The sequence below is a fragment of the Phyllobates terribilis genome, unplaced genomic scaffold, assembly GCF_046119375.1.
Source record: "Phyllobates terribilis strain yellow unplaced genomic scaffold, ASM4611937v1 Scaffold_14__1_contigs__length_39327217, whole genome shotgun sequence".
In the NCBI taxonomy this organism is placed as follows: domain Eukaryota; kingdom Metazoa; phylum Chordata; class Amphibia; order Anura; family Dendrobatidae; genus Phyllobates; species Phyllobates terribilis.
The window spans coordinates 16,385,035-16,405,488 of record NW_027362774.1 but is presented as its reverse complement, the minus strand read 5'-3'; the positions used below and the strand labels follow the sequence as shown (position 1 = coordinate 16,405,488).

Genomic DNA, 20,454 nt, shown 5'->3' with positions numbered 1-20,454 from the left:
TGCAGGGGCGGATATACCGCCTGTGTGTATGTATTCATATATATATTCAGTATATTTGGCTTTTCCAGCCTCTTTGTTTTCCTGCTCATTAACAGCTACATAATGAGGTAACGGAGGGTCCACCAGCGAGCTCGTTCTGAGAGGAGGCTCGTCATTCTTGTATCTTTTCTCTGGGCTGATTTATGAAGGGTGGGAGGTCAGTAGACGCCTTGTTTCCTCTCCAGACCCTTCTAACACTTCTTCTTACCCATTTTCTCTTTTCCTTCCCTCTCTCTCCGCGGATAGCGCGGCCGTACGATACGATTAGTATAAAGCTTTATTGGCGACATTAGGAAAGCTATAAATTATATCTATTCGTTCGGAGAGGGCAGGACGGCGGCGGGGGAAGGGAGTAACAGTCCAATAATACTCAGTAGGCATAAGATTCTGCTGGGAGTTGTAGTTCCACAACCGATGAGAGCCACAGGCTGGAGACCACTAATGCCCTGGGACGCCACAAGGAATAAGTCCCTTTAAATGCCCCTTTAAATATCAGCAGTAGTAAACGACGGATAAGGACGCTCCCAACACAGGGGAGGAAAGGGTCAAATTCTTCATCTGTTTACGACCCCCGGAGCGAACATGAAATGGTGGACGAGGCAGCGCGGAGGGCGGGGGTCCGGGAGGCAGCACAGTGAGAAGCGGTCAATCATCGTCCCCTTAGAACAAGTCCGGTGGGTGGACGGCGGTCATACTTCATCCTGGACGGGGATGGGGTTGACGTGGCCCTCATCCACCTGTTTCCTGCGCACCTCGGGGGGAGGACGGGGTGGGGGGTTCTCCGGGGGGCGCTTGATGGTCTCGGCCACTTTCAGCTTGGGGGGCGCTTGCGGTTCGATGGGGCGCCATTCCTCTCCACGGATCGCGGCCTGGAGACGACAGCGAGAAGGAAAAGTCAATATGGCAGAATATAGTATAGACCCTCGGGGCTGACGATAGGGGGTCCGCAGCCACGGGACCTCATGTAACACGTCATTACCCCTGCTCACCGTATATAGAGAGGGGCCCCCTTATACCTCCATGGAGGGGCTACATGTCAGATACTCACCAGGAGGTAGATGATGGCTGCGATGCCCAGACACACGGTGCCCAGGATGGTGGCCAGGATGAAGCCCCCGGGTACGGCCAACCTGTGCGGGCAACAGAATCGGGGGCACAGTATAATAACAGCACAGAATCCCCCCGCAGAAATGAGCAGCCCTCACCTGAAATACTCTGTGCTGCTGGAAGACCCAGATCCTTCCACTATGTATCTCTCAGCCTGTGACCTTCCTCAGGATCCAGTACACTCTTCTCCTGAAATACTCTGTGCTGCTGGAAGACCCAGATCCTTCCACTATGTATCTCTCAGCCTGTGACCTTCCTCAGGATCCAGTACACTCTTCTCCTGAAATACTCTGTGCTGCTGGAGGACCCTGATCCTTCCACTACGTACCTCTCAGCCTGTGACCTCCCACAGATCAGCACAGTCCTACCTATCCTGAAATACTCTGTGCTGCTGGAGGACCCTGATCCTTCCACTATGTATCTCTCAGCCTGTGACCTTCCTCAGGATCCAGTACACTCTTCTCCTGAAATACTCTGTGCTGCTGGAGGACCCTGATCCTTCCACTACGTACCTCTCAGCCTGTGACCTCCCACAGATCAGCACATTCCTACCTATCCTGAAATACTCTGTGCTGCTGGAGGACCCTGATCCTTCCACTACGTACCTCTCAGCCTGTGACCTCTCACAGATCAGCGCAGCCCTCGCCTGAAATACTCTGTGCTGCTGGAGGACACTAATCTCTCCACTAGGTAACACTCAGCCTGTGACCTCCCACGAGACCAGAACACTCATCCCCTGAAATACTCTGTGCTGCTGGCAAGTGCTGAATCATCAGATGACACATAAGTTAATGAATGAAAACCTGGAGACAGAGGGCAGAATTCAGCGCTGTGATATATCTTCCCCCCCCGGGGGGCGCACTTACCCCGCGTGTAACACAGCGCGGACGTAATAATTCCGTGTCAGGGGTCCGAACGCTTTCACCACTGACGACATACACTGCTGACCACTGCAAATACAAGAACACCGTCCATTAGCGCAGAGCGATAGCAGCACCCACTGTCCCTCCCTCATGCTTTACACTGCAGCCCTGCTTGCTCAGTTTAGCACAATCTCACCATCTCTCCATGGTGGATCCCTTCTTCCTTCTACTTCTGGGATATTCCAGCAGAGTAACGAAGACGCCGGCCGCGCTGAGAGCGGAGGATAAGGATCACAGGTGCAACACCACCACCTCAATGGGCGACCTGGCCTAAAGGGGGCGCTACACTACATTAATGATCGGACTCTAATCTGGGGGGTTATATTATAGGTGATCTGATCTATTTCCACTTCCCCTCCCCCATAAAGAACCACACAGGGACCAATGAGGACTGAAAGTGGAACTTTGCCAAAAACGATCATTTAGTTGTAAAAGTATCTGAAGAGTTAAAGGAGGAGGAAGCGGCGGCCAATCACAGACGGCGGGAATCCCACGGACTTCATTATGACGAGCGCCGCGCTGATTACAGGAACAGCGGCATCATTTATAAGGTTATAATGCTCCGGGAAAACCCACAATCTCCACTGAATAACAACGGGATGATGGAGGTGTTACTGTGTCAGCGCACAAGTGGTTACACCTGAATGTGCAGCGTTAATTAACTCTTCCTGTTCCTTCTATGATGACCTCCTCCTCCCCAGATTTCACAATTTCTAGGCTCCATGACCTGATGTTGCAACTGCGACACTGACGGCTGAATCACCTCCTGGTGGCCTTCGTCCTGAGCCCGCTGTCATATTCCAGAGCCTAATGGTGACAAAACGCGCGAGGTGGAGGGCGGCAAGACGCGCAAGGTGGGAGGGCGGCAAGACGCGCAAGGTGGGAGGGCGGCAAGACGCGCAAGGTGGGAGGGCGGCAAGACGCGCAAGGTGGGAGGGCGGCAAGACGCGCAAGGTGGGAGGGCGGCAAGACGCGCAAGGTGGGAGGGCGGCAAGACGCGCAAGGTGGGAGGGCGGCAAGACGCGCAAGGTGGGAGGGCGGCAAGACGCGCAAGGTGGGAGGGCGGCAAGACGCGCAAGGTGGGAGGGCGGCAAAACGCGCAAGGTGGGAGGGCGGCAAGACGCGCAAGGTGGGAGGGCGGCAAGACGCGCAAGGTGGGAGGGCGGCAAGACGCGCAAGGTGGGAGGGCGGCAAGACGCGCAAGGTGGGAGGGCGGCAAGACGCGCAAGGTGGGAGGGCGGCAAAAAGCGCAAGGTGGGAGGGCGGCAAAAAGCGCAAGGTGGGAGGGCAAGACGCGCAAGGTGGGAGGGCAACAATAAAAAGTGGGACATTTCATGAGGTTCGGCCTCCTGGCAATAGGATTGGCTATAAGAGGCGGCCCCCCCGCTGTACACGGACTGATACATTGTATCACAGGAACGCTGACGCTTGTTACAAAGGATACATGGCATACGCTCCATACTCCCATCCTTTAAACTGTCCGGCCACCGCAACGATCCCGCCAGAGAGGAGGACTGTGGAGACAGGAAGCAGGAGAAGACACTGAGTGCGGTCAGTACAGCGCCCCCCGGAGGAGCTCGTACACAATACAAGCAATACCATGTCTATTAGTAACGTGTATTCTGCACAGCGGAGCTGAATGAAAGTGACAGGATTCTTTATAAAGCAAAACTGGAGATCACATTATAAGCTGCAGCCAAATAGGAAGCGAAGAAAAAGAAATGTGAATGTCGCCCCCTACACAGGTCCCTAGAGGAGGCGCCGTCACCTGCAGCGCACAAGCTGTGCCTAAACTGCTGCAATGACCCCGTGTCCTGCAGCAGCAGCACATGCTCGGGATATGCAGCCTGAGAGCTAACAGGAAGGCAGCACTGCTGTGCCTGCAGCTGCAGGGGGCAGCACACACCACAGATCAGGGTTATGCATGGACCGAGGCTGCAGATTCCTGCATGTTGTCTGCACGCTGCTGCCTACGTGTCGCCCAATTCTTCATTGCTCCTCTTATACCAGCATGGTGCAACATGAGCACAGGACATCATATTAAGAAATACCCTGTGCAGCAACCGCGTCCCTCTCCACTTCCCTCCAGAAAGATGAACTAAATTATTTCTTCCATTTGTGTAATCGCTGGAGTCAACAGTCACTGGAAATCTGACAATGCGGGGGAGGGGGCCGCCATTAACACTCACTGTACCCCACAAGTGTGCAGAAGACAAACTAATGTATATGTAGCAAAGACCGAGTGTACACTGTGTTCCAAATTATTATGCAAATAATATTTTCTCAGATTTTCCCAAATTACCTATATGAATTGCAGTCATTGTAATTTTCCAGTCCAATAACTATTCGAGTACAATTGAAAGGTTTTTGTATAAACTGCCTATGATAACAGGATATTTAAAAAAAAATAAAAAAACTCAAACTGCGCTCAAAATGCATGTTCCAAATTATTATGCACAGCAGAGTTTTCAACCTTTTCATTTTAATAAAGAACAAAAAAATGGTCATTTGTGAAATTATAAGCATTAGCAGGTTATTACACACTGAAATCAAACAGTTTCCAACTCAAAACTTTATTCTAGGTGATGTTACATTTGCACATAGGATCCCTTGTTCGAAAGGAGCTTCTGAACTCTCTCATCCATTGAATTTGTCAGGTTTTGGATGGTTTCTGCTTCAATTGTTTTGCATGAGGACAGAATACCCTCCCAGAGCTGTTGCTTAGATGTGAACTGCCTCCCGCCATCATAGACACTCCTTTTGATGATGCTCCAGAGGTTCTCAATGGGGTTGAGGTCAGGGGAGCATGGGAGCCACACCATAAGTTTGTCCCCTTTTATGCCCATAGCAGCCAGAGATGCAGATGTGTTATGTGCAGCATGAGACGGGGCATTATCATGCATGAAATGATCTCGATGGTCCAGATGGATGGAGAGGAGGATGGCTGGTTGATGGACACCCCATGCAAACACGGCTACGGCGCTAATGAGGAGGTGGAGTAATGTTTTGGGCGGGAATCATGGAGAGAGAGATTGTCGGCCCTTTTAGGATCCCTGAAGGGGTAAAGATGAACTCCATAATGTATGTTGAGTTTCTCAAACAGCAGTTCCTGCCATGGTTCAAGAAGAAGAACCGTGTATTCCGCAGCAAGATCATTTTCATGCATGATAATGCCCCGTCTCATGCTGCACATAACACATCTGCATCTCTGGCTGATATGGGCATAAAAGGGGACAAACTTATGGTGTGGCCCCCATGCTCCCCTGACCTCAACCCCATTGAGAACCTCTGGAGCATCATCAAAAGGAGTGTCTATGATGGCGGGAGGCAGCTCACATCTAAGCAACAGCTCTGGGAGGGTATTCTGTCCTCATGCAAAACAATTGAAGCAGAAACCATCCAAAACCTGACAAATTCAATGGACGAGAGAGTTCAGAAGCTGCTTTCCAACAAGGGGTCCTATGTGCAAATGTAACATCACCTAGAATAAAGTTTTGAGTTGAAAACTGTTTGATTTCAGTGTGTAATAACCGGCTAATGCTTATAATTTCAAAAATGACCATTTTTTTGATCTTTATTAAAATGAAAAGGTTGAAAACTCTGCTGTGCATAATAATTTGGAACATGCATTTTGAGGGCAGTTTGAGTTTTTTATTTTTTTTAAAAATATCCTGTTATCATAGGTAGTTTGTACAAAAACCTTTCAATTGTACTCTAATAGTTATTTGACTGGAAAATTACAATGACTGCAATTCATATAGGTAATTTGGGAAAATCTGAGAAAATATTATTTGCATAATAATTTGGAACACAGTGTATATGTGTGCAATGAAAAAGTCTTCATACCCCGTGAAGTTTTCCCATTATTTCACAGTACAAACTGAAATGTATTTTATGTGACACCAACACAAAGTAGCAAGTGTTTGTGAAAACGCCATCCCCACCGTCACACATGGTGGTGGCAGCATCCTGCTGTGGGGAGGCTTTTCTTCAGCAGGGGCAGGGAAGCAGGTCAGTGGTGATGGTAAGATGGATGGAGCTAAATACAGGAGAATCCTGGAGGAAAACCTGTTAGAGGCTGTGGGAGAAGTTCGCCTGGGGTGTAGGTTCACCTTCCAGCAGGACGACTGTAAATCTCCTGCCCGAGCTACAATGGAGGGTTTAGATCAGAGCATATTCCTGTGTGTGAACGGCGCAGTCACAGTCCAGACCCAAATCCCAGAGAATCTGTGACAAGACGAGAAAATCACTGATCACAGACGTCTCCATCCAATCACTGAGCGAGAGCGAGTGTGCAAAGCTGGAGAGACAGACCCCAAAAGACTGCAGCAGAGAAAACTGGAGAGGCAGACCCCAAAAGACTGCAGCAGAGAAAGCTGGAGAGACAGACCCCAAAAGACTGCAGCAGAGAAAGCTGGAGAGGCAGACCCCAAAAGACTGCAGCAGAGAAAGGTGTAGAGACAGACCCCAAAAGACTGCAGTGAGAGGTGGTCCTACAAAGTACTCAGGGGCTAAATACTAATGCACGGCACAATGATGAGATCTATATTATTACAGTAATTAGTGACCTCGTATCATTTCCTTTTCACGTCACAGATTCTTGTTACTTTGTGTCACATAAAATCCCAATAAAATACATGGAAGTTTGTGGATGTAACATGAAAATAATGTTGAAAAGTTCACGGGGTATGAAGACTTTTTCAAGGCACTGAAGACCGTGCGTATGTGTGCGGCGTGACGGTGTATGTGTGCGGCGTGACGGTGTATGTGTGCGGCGTGCCGGTGTATGTGTTTTCGGTGTATGTGTGCGGCGTGCCGGTGTATGTGTTTTCGGTGTATGTGTGCGGCGTGGCGGTGTATGTGTTTTCGGTGTATGTGTGCGGCGTGCCGGTGTATGTGTTTTCGGTGTATGTGTGCGGCGTGCCGGTGTATGTGTTTTCGGTGTATGTGTGCGGCGTGGCGGTGTATGTGTTTTCGGTGTATGTGTGCGGCGTGACGGTGTATGTGTGCGGCGTGCCGGTGTATGTGTTTTCGGTGTATGTGTGCGGCGTGGCGGTGTATGTGTTTTCGGTGTATGTGTGCGGCGTGGCGGTGTATGTGTTTTCGGTGTATGTGTGCGGCGTGCCGGTGTATGTGTTTTCGGTGTATGTGTGCGGCGTGCCGGTGTATGTGTTTTCGGTGTATGTGTGCGGCGTGGCGGTGTATGTGTTTTCGGTGTATGTGTGCGGCGTGACGGTGTATGTGTTTTCGGTGTATGTGTGCGGCGTGACGGTGTATGTGTTTTCGGTGTATGTGTGCGGCGTGGCGGTGTATGTGTTTTCGGTGTATGTGTGCGGCGTGACGGTGTATGTGTTTTCGGTGTATGTGTGCGGCGTGGCGGTGTATGTGTTTTCGGTGTATGTGTGCGGCGTGGCGGTGTAGGTGTTTTCGGTGTATGTGTGCGGCGTGCCGGTGTATGTGTTTTCGGTGTATGTGTTTTCGGTGTATGTGTGCGGTGTGCCGGTGTATGTGTTTTCGGTGTATGTGTGCGGTGTGACGGTGTATGTGTTTTCGGTGTATGTGTGCGGCGTGGCGGTGTATGTGTTTTCGGTGTATGTGTGCGGCGTGACGGTGTATGTGTTTTCGGTGTATGTGTGCGGTGTGACGGTGTATGTGTTTTCGGTGTATGTGTGCGGCGTGCCGGTGTATGTGTTTTCGGTGTATGTGTGCGGCGTGCCGGTGTATGTGTTTTCGGTGTATGTGTGCGGCGTGGCGGTGTATGTGTTTTCGGTGTATGTGTGCGGCGTGGCGGTGTATGTGTTTTCGGTGTATGTGTGCGGTGTGACGGTGTATGTGTTTTCGGTGTATGTGTGCGGCGTGGCGGTGTATGTGTTTTCGGTGTATGTGTGCGGCGTGGCGGTGTATGTGTTTTCGGTGTATGTGTGCGGCGTGCCGGTGTATGTGTTTTCGGTGTATGTGTTTTCGGTGTATGTGTTTTCGGTGTGCCGGTGTATGTGTTTTCGGTGTATGTGTGCGGCGTGCCGGTGTATGTGTTTTCGGTGTATGTGTGCGGCGTGCCGGTGTATGTGTTTTCGGTGTATGTGTGCGGCGTGCCGGTGTATGTGTTTTCGGTGTATGTGTGCGGCGTGCCGGTGTATGTGTGCGGTGTGACGGTGTATGTGTTTTCGGTGTATGTGTGCGGCGTGCCGGTGTATGTGTTTTCGGTGTATGTGTGCGGCGTGCCGGTGTATGTGTTTTCGGTGTATGTGTGCGGCGTGCCGGTGTATGTGTGCGGTGTGACGGTGTATGTGTTTTCGGTGTATGTGTGCGGCGTGCCTGTGTATGTGTTTTCGGTGTATGTGTGCGGCGTGCCGGTGTATGTGTTTTCGGTGTATGTGTGCGGCGTGCCGGTGTATGTGTTTTCGGTGTATGTGTGCGGCGTGCCGGTGTATGTGTGCGGTGTGACGGTGTATGTGTTTTCGGTGTATGTGTGCGGTGTGACGGTGTATGTGTTTTCGGTGTATGTGTGCGGCGTGCCGGTGTATGTGTTTTCGGTGTATGTGTGCGGCGTGGCGGTGTATGTGTTTTCGGTGTATGTGTGCGGTGTGACGGTGTATGTGTTTTCGGTGTATGTGTGCGGCGTGACGGTGTATGTGTTTTCGGTGTATGTGTGCGGCGTGCCGGTGTATGTGTTTTCGGTGTATGTGTGCGGTGTGACGGTGTATGTGTTTTCGGTGTATGTGTGCGGTGTGACGGTGTATGTGTTTTCGGTGTATGTGTGCGGTGTGACGGTGTATGTGTTTTCGGTGTATGTGTGCGGTGTGACGGTGTATGTGTTTTCGGTGTATGTGTGCGGCGTGACGGTGTATGTGTGCGGTGTGACGGTGTATGTGTTTTCGGTGTATGTGTGCGGTGTGACGGTGTATGTGTTTTCGGTGTATGTGTGCGGTGTGACGGTGTATGTGTTTTCGGTGTATGTGTGCGGCGTGCCGGTGTATGTGTTTTCGGTGTATGTGTGCGGCGTGCCGGTGTATGTGTTTTCGGTGTATGTGTGCGGTGTGACGGTGTATGTGTTTTCGGTGTATGTGTGCGGTGTGACGGTGTATGTGTTTTCGGTGTATGTGTGTGGCGTGACGGTACATGTGTTTTCGGTGTATGTGTGCGGTGTGACGGTGTATGTGTTTTCGGTGTATGTGTGCGGCGTGACGGTACATGAGTGGAGTGCAGTATTAGGGGCCGCAGGCATCTCTGCCCGGTGACCGCTCGGTCGGGAGCCTCCATTCCTGGACGCTCGGGGTCGGGCAGATGTGGGCGGACGCTGGTCCAGGTGCGGCTCTCGGCTCCTGATTGCGGTCACTTCCTCCTCTCACTTCCTCATTCTGTCAGTTTTATGTTGACATTATGGTGCAAAGAATCTTCCCCCAGTGCGAGATAACGAATTACTATAGTGAGGAGCCATAAAATCCTATGTGACCTGGGGGGAGGTACATACCGCTATCCTCCTATGTGACCTGGGGGGAGGTACATACCGCTATCCTCCTATGTGACCTGGGGGGAGGTACATACCGCTATCCTCCTATGTGACTGGGGGGGGTACATACCGCTATCCTCCTATGTGACTGGGGGGTTACATACCGCTATCCTCCTATGTGACCAGGGATGGGGGTACATACCGCTATCCTCCTATGTGACTGGGGGGGTACATACCGCTATCCTCCTATGTGACTGGGGGGGTACATACCGCTATCCTCCTATGTGACTGGGGGGGTACATACCGCTATCCTCCTATGTGACTGGGGGGGTACATACCGCTATCCTCCTATGTGACCAGGGATGGGGGTACATACCGCTATCCTCCTATGTGACCTGGGGGGAGGTACATACCGCTATCCTCCTATGTGACTAGGGATGGGGGTACATACCGCTATCCTCCTATGTGACTGGGGGGGGTACATACCGCTATCCTCCTATGTGACCAGGGATGAGGGTACATACCGCTATCCTCCTATGTGACCAGGGATGGGGGTACATACCGCTATCCTCCTATGTGACCCGGGATGGGGGTACATACCGCTATCCTCCTATGTGACCAGGGATGGGGGTACATACCGCTATCCTCCTATGTGACCTGGGGGGAGGTACATACCGCTATCCTCCTATGTGACCTGGGGGGAGGTACATACCGCTATCCTCCTATGTGACTAGGGATGGGGATACATACCGCTATCCTCCTATGTGACTAGGGATGGGGGTACATACCGCTATCCTCCTATGTGACCAGGGATGGGTGTACATACCGCTATCCTCCTATGTGACTGGGGGGTACATACCGCTATCCTTCTATGTGACTAGGGATGGGGGTACATACCGCTATCCTCCTATGTGACTAGGGATGGGGGTACATACCGCTATCCTCCTATGTGACCTGGAGGGGCGGTACATATCGCTATCCTCCTATGTGACCTGGAGGATGTTATCTGTGGTGTTACATAGGACTGCAGGTTGTATCTACTACATTATCTGTACTCAGGAAGTGATCACTGTTATCTGTGGTGTTACATAGGACTGCAGGTGACATATACTACATTATCTGTAATCAGAGAGTGATCACTGTGTTATCTGTGGTGTTACATAGGACTGCGGGTGACATCTACTACATTATCTGTACTCAGAGAGTTATCACTGTGTTATCTGTGGTGTTACATAGGACTGCAGGTGACATCTACTACATTATCTGTACTCAGAGAGTTATCACTGTGTTATCTGTGGTGTTACATGGGACTGCAGGTGACATCTACTACATTATCTGTACTCAGAGAGTTATCACTGTGTTATCTGTGGTGTTACATAGGACTGCAGGTGACATCTACTACATTATCTGTACTCAGAGAGTTATCACTGTGTTATCTGTGGTGTTACATAGGACTGCAGGTGACATATACTACATTATCTGTAATCAGAGAGTGATCACTGTGTTATCTGTGGTGTTACATAGGACTGCGGGTGACATCTACTACATTATCTGTACTCAGAGAGTTATCACTGTGTTATCTGTGGTGTTACATAGGACTGCAGGTGACATCTACTACATTATCTGTACTCAGAGAGTTATCACTGTGTTATCTGTGGTGTTACATGGGACTGCAGGTGACATCTACTACATTATCTGTACTCAGAGAGTTATCACTGTGTTATCTGTGGTGTTACATAGGACTGCAGGTGACATCTACTACATTATCTGTACTCAGAGAGTTATCACTGTGTTATCTGTGGTGTTACATGGGACTGCAGGTGACATCTACTACATTATCTGTACTCAGAGAGTTATCACTGTGTTATCTGTGGTGTTACATAGGACTGCAGGTGACATCTACTACATTATCTGTACTCAGAGAGTTATCACTGTGTTATCTGTGGTGTTACATGGGACTGCAGGTGACATCTACTACATTATCTGTACTCAGAGAGTTATCACTGTGTTATCTGTGGTGTTACATAGGACTGCAGGTGACATCTATTACATTATCTGTACTCAGAGAGTTATCACTGTGTTATCTGTGGTGTTACATAGGACTGCGCTGACGCACTTAGGTGCCTCCATCTATTATGTGACAGATCCAGCACTGATGGTGACGGCAGATACTCACTCAGTCCTGATGCCAGCGCCTGCTCGTTCGCCCACATCGCCCACTCGATCTGCCCCATGGTGCTGGAGGCTCCGGAGTAACTTAGTCAGTGTCACTTCCTGCTGAGAAGATGTTATATAGGGAGCAGCGCCCTCCCAGCACAGTGCAGCCTCCAGCCCAGCCCCCTGCCAGAACACTGTGCACAGCACCACCCCCAGCCCAGCCCCCTGCCAGAACACTGTGCACAGCACCACCCGCAGCCCAGCCCCCTGCCAGAACACTGTGCACAGCACCACCCCCAGCCCAGCCCCCTGCCAGAACACTGTGCACAGCACCACCCCCAGCCCAGCCCCCTGCCAGAACACTGTGCACAGCACCACCTCCAGCCCAGCCCCCTGCAGAACACTGTGCACAGCACCACCCGCAGCCCAGCCCCCTGCCAGAACACTGTGCACAGCACACCCTCCCCGCTGCTCCCATCTCACCTCCTCCCGCTTCATCAGTTCTAGAATAACAAAAATTAAAAGTTATTTTTCCTGTGAACTCGGACTAAAGATTCTCAGTCTCATTAGCGTCTAACACAAAGGAAAGAACCGAGAAAAGTCACAAATTCCGAACATGGGGGGAAAGAGAAGAAGAAGAAGAAGGGGCTCGAAAAGGGGTCCTGCCAAGTCTGAGATGTCACCTATCCATAGGAGCCAACAACTATGGGAAAGCGTAGGAGGTGAGCTGTGATGTCACCTATTGTGAATGGTGGATCCTGTGTGATCTACTGTATATAGAGGTGTTATCAGTCATTGTACAGGAGGAGGAGGAGGTGAGCTGTGACATCACCTATTGTGAATGGTGGATCCTGTGTGATCTACTGTATATAGAGGTGTTATCAGTCATTGTACAGGAGGGGAGGAGGTGAGCTGTGACATCACCTATTGTGAGTGGTAGCTCCTGTGTTACCTACTGTATATAGAGGTGTTATCAGTCATTGTACAGGAGGAAGAGGAGGTGAGCTGTGGCATCACCTATTGTGAATTGTGGATCCTGTGTTATCCACTGTATATAGAGGTGTTACCAGTCATTGTACAGGAGGAGGAGGTAAGCTGTGACATCACCTATTGTGAATGGTGGATCCTGTGTTATCAACTGTATATAGAGGTGTTACCAGTCATTGTACAGGAGGAAGAGGAGGTGAGCTGTGATATCACCTATTGTGAATTGTGGATCCGGGGTTATCTACTGTATATAGAGGTGTTATCAGTCATTGTACAGGAGGAGGTGAGCTGTGACATCACCTATTGTGAATGGTGGATCCTGTGTTATCCACTGTATATAGAGGTGTTATCAGTCATTGTACAGGAGGGGAGGAGGTGAGCTGTGACATCACCTATTGTGAATGGTGGATCCTGTGTTATCAACTGTATATAGAGGTGTTACCAGTCATTGTACAGGAGGAAGAGGAGGTGAGCTGTGACATCACCTATTGTGAATGGTGGATCCTGTGTTATTCACTGTATATAGAGGTGTTACCAGTCATTGTACAGGAGGAAGAGGAGGTGAGCTGTGACATCACCTATTGTGAATGGTGGATCCTGTGTTATCTACTATATATAGAGGTGTTATCAGTCATTGTACAGGAGGAGGAGGTGAGCTGTGACATCACCTATTGTGAATGGTGGATCCTGTTATCTACTGTAGATAGAGGTGTTATCAGTCATTGTACAGGAGGAGGAGGTGAGCTGTGACATCACCTATTGTGAATGGTGGATACTGTTTTATCTACAGTATATAAAGGTGTTATCAGTCATTGTACAGGAGGAGGAGGTGAGCTGTGGCATCACTTATTGTGAATGGTGGATCCTGTGTTATCCACTGTATATAGAGGTGTTATCAGTCATTGTACAGGAGGAGGAGGTGAGCTGTGACATCACCTATTGTGAATGGTGGATCCTGTGTTATCCACTGTATATAGACGTGTTATCAGTCATTGTACAGGAGGGGAGGAGGTGAGCTGTGACATCACCTATTGTGAATGGTGGATCCTGTGTTATCTACTGTATATAGAGGTGCTATCAGTCATTGTACAGGAGGAGGAGGTGAGCTGCGACATCACCTATTGTGAATGGTGGATCCTGTGTTATCCACTGTATATAGAGGTGTTATCAGTCATTGTACAGGAGGGGAGGAGGTGAGCTGTGACATCACCTATTGTGAATGGTGGATCCTGTGTTATCCACTGTATATAGAGGTGTTATCAGTCATTGTACAGGAGGAGGAGGTGAGCTGCGACATCACCTATTGTGAATGGTGGATCCTGTGTTATCCACTGTATATAGAGGTGTTATCAGTCATTGTACAGGAGGGGAGGAGGTGAGCTGTGACATCACCTATTGTGAATGGTGGATCCTGTGTTATCCACTGTATATAGAGGTGTTATCAGTCATTGTACAGGAGGAGGAGGTGAGCTGCGACATCACCTATTGTGAATGGTGGATCCTGTGTTATCCACAGTATATAGAGGTGTTATCAGTCATTGTGCAGGAGGGGGAGGAGGTGAGCTGTGACATCACCTATTGTGAATGGTGGATCCTGTGTTATCTACTGTATATAGAGGTGTTATCAGTCATAGTACAGGAGGAGGAGGTGAGCTGTGACATCACCTATTGTGAATGGTGGATCCTGTGTTATCCACTGTATATAGAGGTGTTATCAGTCATTGTACAGGAGGGGAGGAGGTGAGCTGTGACATCACCTATTGTGAATGGTGGATCCTGTGTTATCCACTGTATATAGAGGTGTTATCAGTCATTGTACAGGAGGAAGAGGAGGTGAGCTGTGGCATCACCTATTGTGAATTGTGGATCCTGTGTTATCTACTGTATATAGAGGTGTTATCAGTCATTGTACGGGAGGAGGTGAGCTGTGACATCACCTATTGTGAATGGTGGATCCTGTGTTATCCACTGTATATAGAGGTGTTATCAGTCATTGTACCGGAGGGGAGGAGGTGAGCTGTGACATCACCTATTGTGAATGGTGGATCCTGTGTTATCCACTGTATATAGAGGTGTTATCAGTCATAGTACAGGAGGAGGAGGTGAGCTGTGACATCACCTATTGTGAATGGTGGATCCTGTGTTATCAACTGTATATAGAGGTGTTACCAGTCATTGTACAGGAGGAAGAGGAGGTGAGCTGTGATATCACCTATTGTGAATTGTGGATCCGGGGTTATCTACTGTATATAGAGGTGTTATCAGTCATTGTACAGGAGGAGGTGAGCTGTGACATCACCTATTGTGAATGGTGGATCCTGTGTTATCCACTGTATATAGAGGTGTTATCAGTCATTGTACAGGAGGGGAGGAGGTGAGCTGTGACATCACCTATTGTGAATGGTGGATCCTGTGTTATCAACTGTATATAGAGGTGTTACCAGTCATTGTACAGGAGGAAGAGGAGGTGAGCTGTGACATCACCTATTGTGAATGGTGGATCCTGTGTTATTCACTGTATATAGAGGTGTTACCAGTCATTGTACAGGAGGAAGAGGAGGTGAGCTGTGACATCACCTATTGTGAATGGTGGATCCTGTGTTATCTACTATATATAGAGGTGTTATCAGTCATTGTACAGGAGGAGGAGGTGAGCTGTGACATCACCTATTGTGAATGGTGGATCCTGTTATCTACTGTAGATAGAGGTGTTATCAGTCATTGTACAGGAGGAGGAGGTGAGCTGTGACATCACCTATTGTGAATGGTGGATACTGTTTTATCTACAGTATATAAAGGTGTTATCAGTCATTGTACAGGAGGAGGAGGTGAGCTGTGGCATCACTTATTGTGAATGGTGGATCCTGTGTTATCCACTGTATATAGAGGTGTTATCAGTCATTGTACAGGAGGAGGAGGTGAGCTGTGACATCACCTATTGTGAATGGTGGATCCTGTGTTATCCACTGTATATAGAGGTGTTATCAGTCATTGTACAGGAGGGGAGGAGGTGAGCTGTGACATCACCTATTGTGAATGGTGGATCCTGTGTTATCTACTGTATATAGAGGTGCTATCAGTCATTGTACAGGAGGAGGAGGTGAGCTGCGACATCACCTATTGTGAATGGTGGATCCTGTGTTATCCACTGTATATAGAGGTGTTATCAGTCATTGTACAGGAGGGGAGGAGGTGAGCTGTGACATCACCTATTGTGAATGGTGGATCCTGTGTTATCCACTGTATATAGAGGTGTTATCAGTCATTGTACAGGAGGAGGAGGTGAGCTGCGACATCACCTATTGTGAATGGTGGATCCTGTGTTATCTACTATATATAGAGGTGTTATCAGTCATTGTACAGGAGGAGGAGGTGAGCTGTGACATCACCTATTGTGAATGGTGGATCCTGTTATCTACTGTAGATAGAGGTGTTATCAGTCATTGTACAGGAGGAGGAGGTGAGCTGTGACATCACCTATTGTGAATGGTGGATACTGTTTTATCTACAGTATATAAAGGTGTTATCAGTCATTGTACAGGAGGAGGAGGTGAGCTGTGGCATCACTTATTGTGAATGGTGGATCCTGTGTTATCCACTGTATATAGAGGTGTTATCAGTCATTGTACAGGAGGAGGAGGTGAGCTGTGACATCACCTATTGTGAATGGTGGATCCTGTGTTATCCACTGTATATAGAGGTGTTATCAGTCATTGTACAGGAGGGGAGGAGGTGAGCTGTGACATCACCTATTGTGAATGGTGGATCCTGTGTTATCCACTGTATATAGAGGTGTTATCAGTCATTGTACAGGAGGAAGAGGAGGTGAGCTGTGGCATCACCTATTGTGAATTGTGGATCCTGTGTTATCTACTGTATATAGAGGTGTTATCAGTCATTGTACGGGAGGAGGTGAGCTGTGACATCACCTATTGTGAATGGTGGATCCTGTGTTATCCACTGTATATAGAGGTGTTATCAGTCATTGTACCGGAGGGGAGGAGGTGAGCTGTGACATCACCTATTGTGAATGGTGGATCCTGTGTTATCCACTGTATATAGAGGTGTTATCAGTCATAGTACAGGAGGAGGAGGTGAGCTGTGACATCACCTATTGTGAATGGTGGATCCTGTGTTATCAACTGTATATAGAGGTGTTACCAGTCATTGTACAGGAGGAAGAGGAGGTGAGCTGTGATATCACCTATTGTGAATTGTGGATCCGGGGTTATCTACTGTATATAGAGGTGTTATCAGTCATTGTACAGGAGGAGGTGAGCTGTGACATCACCTATTGTGAATGGTGGATCCTGTGTTATCCACTGTATATAGAGGTGTTATCAGTCATTGTACAGGAGGGGAGGAGGTGAGCTGTGACATCACCTATTGTGAATGGTGGATCCTGTGTTATCAACTGTATATAGAGGTGTTACCAGTCATTGTACAGGAGGAAGAGGAGGTGAGCTGTGACATCACCTATTGTGAATGGTGGATCCTGTGTTATTCACTGTATATAGAGGTGTTACCAGTCATTGTACAGGAGGAAGAGGAGGTGAGCTGTGACATCACCTATTGTGAATGGTGGATCCTGTGTTATCTACTATATATAGAGGTGTTATCAGTCATTGTACAGGAGGAGGAGGTGAGCTGTGACATCACCTATTGTGAATGGTGGATCCTGTTATCTACTGTAGATAGAGGTGTTATCAGTCATTGTACAGGAGGAGGAGGTGAGCTGTGACATCACCTATTGTGAATGGTGGATACTGTTTTATCTACAGTATATAAAGGTGTTATCAGTCATTGTACAGGAGGAGGAGGTGAGCTGTGGCATCACTTATTGTGAATGGTGGATCCTGTGTTATCCACTGTATATAGAGGTGTTATCAGTCATTGTACAGGAGGAGGAGGTGAGCTGTGACATCACCTATTGTGAATGGTGGATCCTGTGTTATCCACTGTATATAGAGGTGTTATCAGTCATTGTACAGGAGGGGAGGAGGTGAGCTGTGACATCACCTATTGTGAATGGTGGATCCTGTGTTATCTACTGTATATAGAGGTGCTATCAGTCATTGTACAGGAGGAGGAGGTGAGCTGCGACATCACCTATTGTGAATGGTGGATCCTGTGTTATCCACTGTATATAGAGGTGTTATCAGTCATTGTACAGGAGGGGAGGAGGTGAGCTGTGACATCACCTATTGTGAATGGTGGATCCTGTGTTATCCACTGTATATAGAGGTGTTGTCAGTCATTGTACAGGAGGAGGAGGTGAGCTGCGACATCACCTATTGTGAATGGTGGATCCTGTGTTATCTACTATATATAGAGGTGTTATCAGTCATTGTACAGGAGGAGGAGGTGAGCTGTGACATCACCTATTGTGAATGGTGGATCCTGTTATCTACTGTAGATAGAGGTGTTATCAGTCATTGTACAGGAGGAGGAGGTGAGCTGTGACATCACCTATTGTGAATGGTGGATACTGTTTTATCTACAGTATATAAAGGTGTTATCAGTCATTGTACAGGAGGAGGAGGTGAGCTGTGGCATCACTTATTGTGAATGGTGGATCCTGTGTTATCCACTGTATATAGAGGTGTTATCAGTCATTGTACAGGAGGAGGAGGTGAGCTGTGACATCACCTATTGTGAATGGTGGATCCTGTGTTATCCACTGTATATAGAGGTGTTATCAGTCATTGTACAGGAGGGGAGGAGGTGAGCTGTGACATCACCTATTGTGAATGGTGGATCCTGTGTTATCTACTGTATATAGAGGTGCTATCAGTCATTGTACAGGAGGAGGAGGTGAGCTGCGACATCACCTATTGTGAATGGTGGATCCTGTGTTATCCACTGTATATAGAGGTGTTATCAGTCATTGTACAGGAGGGGAGGAGGTGAGCTGTGACATCACCTATTGTGAATGGTGGATCCTGTGTTATCCACTGTATATAGAGGTGTTATCAGTCATTGTACAGGAGGAGGAGGTGAGCTGCGACATCACCTATTGTGAATGGTGGATCCTGTGTTATCCACTGTATATAGAGGTGTTATCAGTCATTGTACAGGAGGGGAGGAGGTGAGCTGTGACATCACCTATTGTGAATGGTGGATCCTGTGTTATCCACTGTATATAGAGGTGTTATCAGTCATTGTACAGGAGGAGGAGGTGAGCTGCGACATCACCTATTGTGAATGGTGGATCCTGTGTTATCCACAGTATATAGAGGTGTTATCAGTCATTGTGCAGGAGGGGGAGGAGGTGAGCTGTGACATCACCTATTGTGAATGGTGGATCCTGTGTTATCTACTGTATATAGAGGTGTTATCAGTCATAGTACAGGAGGAGGAGGTGAGCTGTGACATCACCTATTGTGAATGGTGGATCCTGTGTTATCCACTGTATATAGAGGTGTTATCAGTCATTGTACAGGAGGGGAGGAGGTGAGCTGTGACATCACCTATTGTGAATGGTGGATCCTGTGTTATCCACTGTATATAGAGGTGTTATCAGTCATTGTACAGGAGGAAGAGGAGGTGAGCTGTGGCATCACCTATTGTGAATTGTGGATCCTGTGTTATCTACTGTATATAGAGGTGTTATCAGTCATTGTACGGGAGGAGGTGAGCTGTGACATCACCTATTGTGAATGGTGGATCCTGTGTTATCCACTGTATATAGAGGTGTTATCAGTCATTGTACCGGAGGGGAGGAGGTGAGCTGTGACATCACCTATTGTGAATGGTGGATCCTGTGTTATCCACTGTATATAGAGGTGTTATCAGTCATAGTACAGGAGGAGGAGGTGAGCTGTGACATCACCTATTGTGAATGGTGGATCCTGTGTTATCCACTGTATATAGAGGTGTTATCAGTCATTGTACCGGAGGGGAGGAGGTGAGCTGTGACATCACCTATTGTGAATGGTGGATCCTGTGTTATCCACTGTATATAGAGGTGTTATCAGTCATAGTACAGGAGGAGGAGGTGAGCTGTGACATCACCTATTGTGAATGGTGGATCCTGTGTTATCCACTGTATATAGAGGTGTTACCAGTCATTGTACAGGAGGAGGAGGTGAGCTGTGACATCACCTATTGTGAATGGTGGATCCTGTGTTATCAACTGTATATGGAGGTGTTACCAGTCATTGTACAGGAGGAAGAGGAGGTGAGCTGTGATATCACCTATTGTGAATTGTGGATCCTGTGTTATCTACTGTATATAGAGGTGTTATCAGTCATTGTACGGGAGGAGGTGAGCTGTGACATCACCTATTGTGAATGGTGGATCCTGTGTTATCCACTGTATATAGAGGTGTTATCAGTCATTGTACCGGAGGGGAGGAGGTGAGCTGTGACATCACCTATTGTGAATGGTGGATCCTGTGTTATCCACTGTATATAGAGGTGTTACCAGTCATTGTACAGGAGGAAGAGGAGGTGAGCTGTGACATCACCTATTGTGAATGGTGGATCCTGTGTTATCCACTGTATATAGAGGTGTTACCAGTCATTGTACAGGAGGAGGAGGTGAGCTGTGACATCACCTATTGTGAATGGTGGATCCTGTGTTATCCACTGTATATAGAGGTGTTACCAGTCATTGTACAGGAGGAAGAGGAGGTGAGCTGTGACATCACCTATTGTGAATGGTGGATCCTGTGTTATCTACTGTATATAGAGGTGTTACCAGTCATTGTACAGGAGGAAGAGGAGGTGAGCTGTGGCATCACCTATTGTGAATGGTGGATCCTGTGTTATCCACTGTATATAGAGGTG

At 48.3% G+C, this 20,454-nt stretch overlaps 1 protein-coding gene across 1 annotated transcript; it reads right to left on the bottom strand.

Moving 5' to 3' along the window:
- Window positions 1-298: 298 nt before the first annotated feature.
- On the bottom strand, window positions 299-11,887 carry CYBA (cytochrome b-245 alpha chain). Its single transcript, XM_073659935.1, has 6 exons — window positions 11,696-11,887; window positions 3,514-3,583; window positions 2,206-2,280; window positions 2,013-2,096; window positions 1,088-1,169; window positions 299-908 (listed from the first exon to the last, which is right to left on the bottom strand). Exons 1-6 carry the CDS (start codon window positions 11,751-11,753, stop codon window positions 729-731), a joined length of 549 nt encoding a protein of 182 aa, XP_073516036.1. The 5' UTR covers window positions 11,754-11,887; the 3' UTR covers window positions 299-728.
- Window positions 11,888-20,454: the final 8,567 nt, after the last annotated feature.

Bases quoted from the DNA above. Each gene is read 5' to 3' on its own strand.
- CYBA (XM_073659935.1), bottom strand. From the start codon at position 11,753: ATGGGGCAGATCGAGTGGGCGATGTGGGCGAACGAGCAGGCGCTGGCA. The intron at 3,584-11,695 runs GTGAGTATCTGC...CTGTCTCCACAG, and splicing joins GGCGCTGGCATCAGGACTGA to TCCTCCTCTCTGGCGGGATC. The intron at 2,281-3,513 runs GTATCCTTTGTA...CTCCGCTCTCAG, and splicing joins GAGTATGGAGCGTATGCCAT to CGCGGCCGGCGTCTTCGTTA.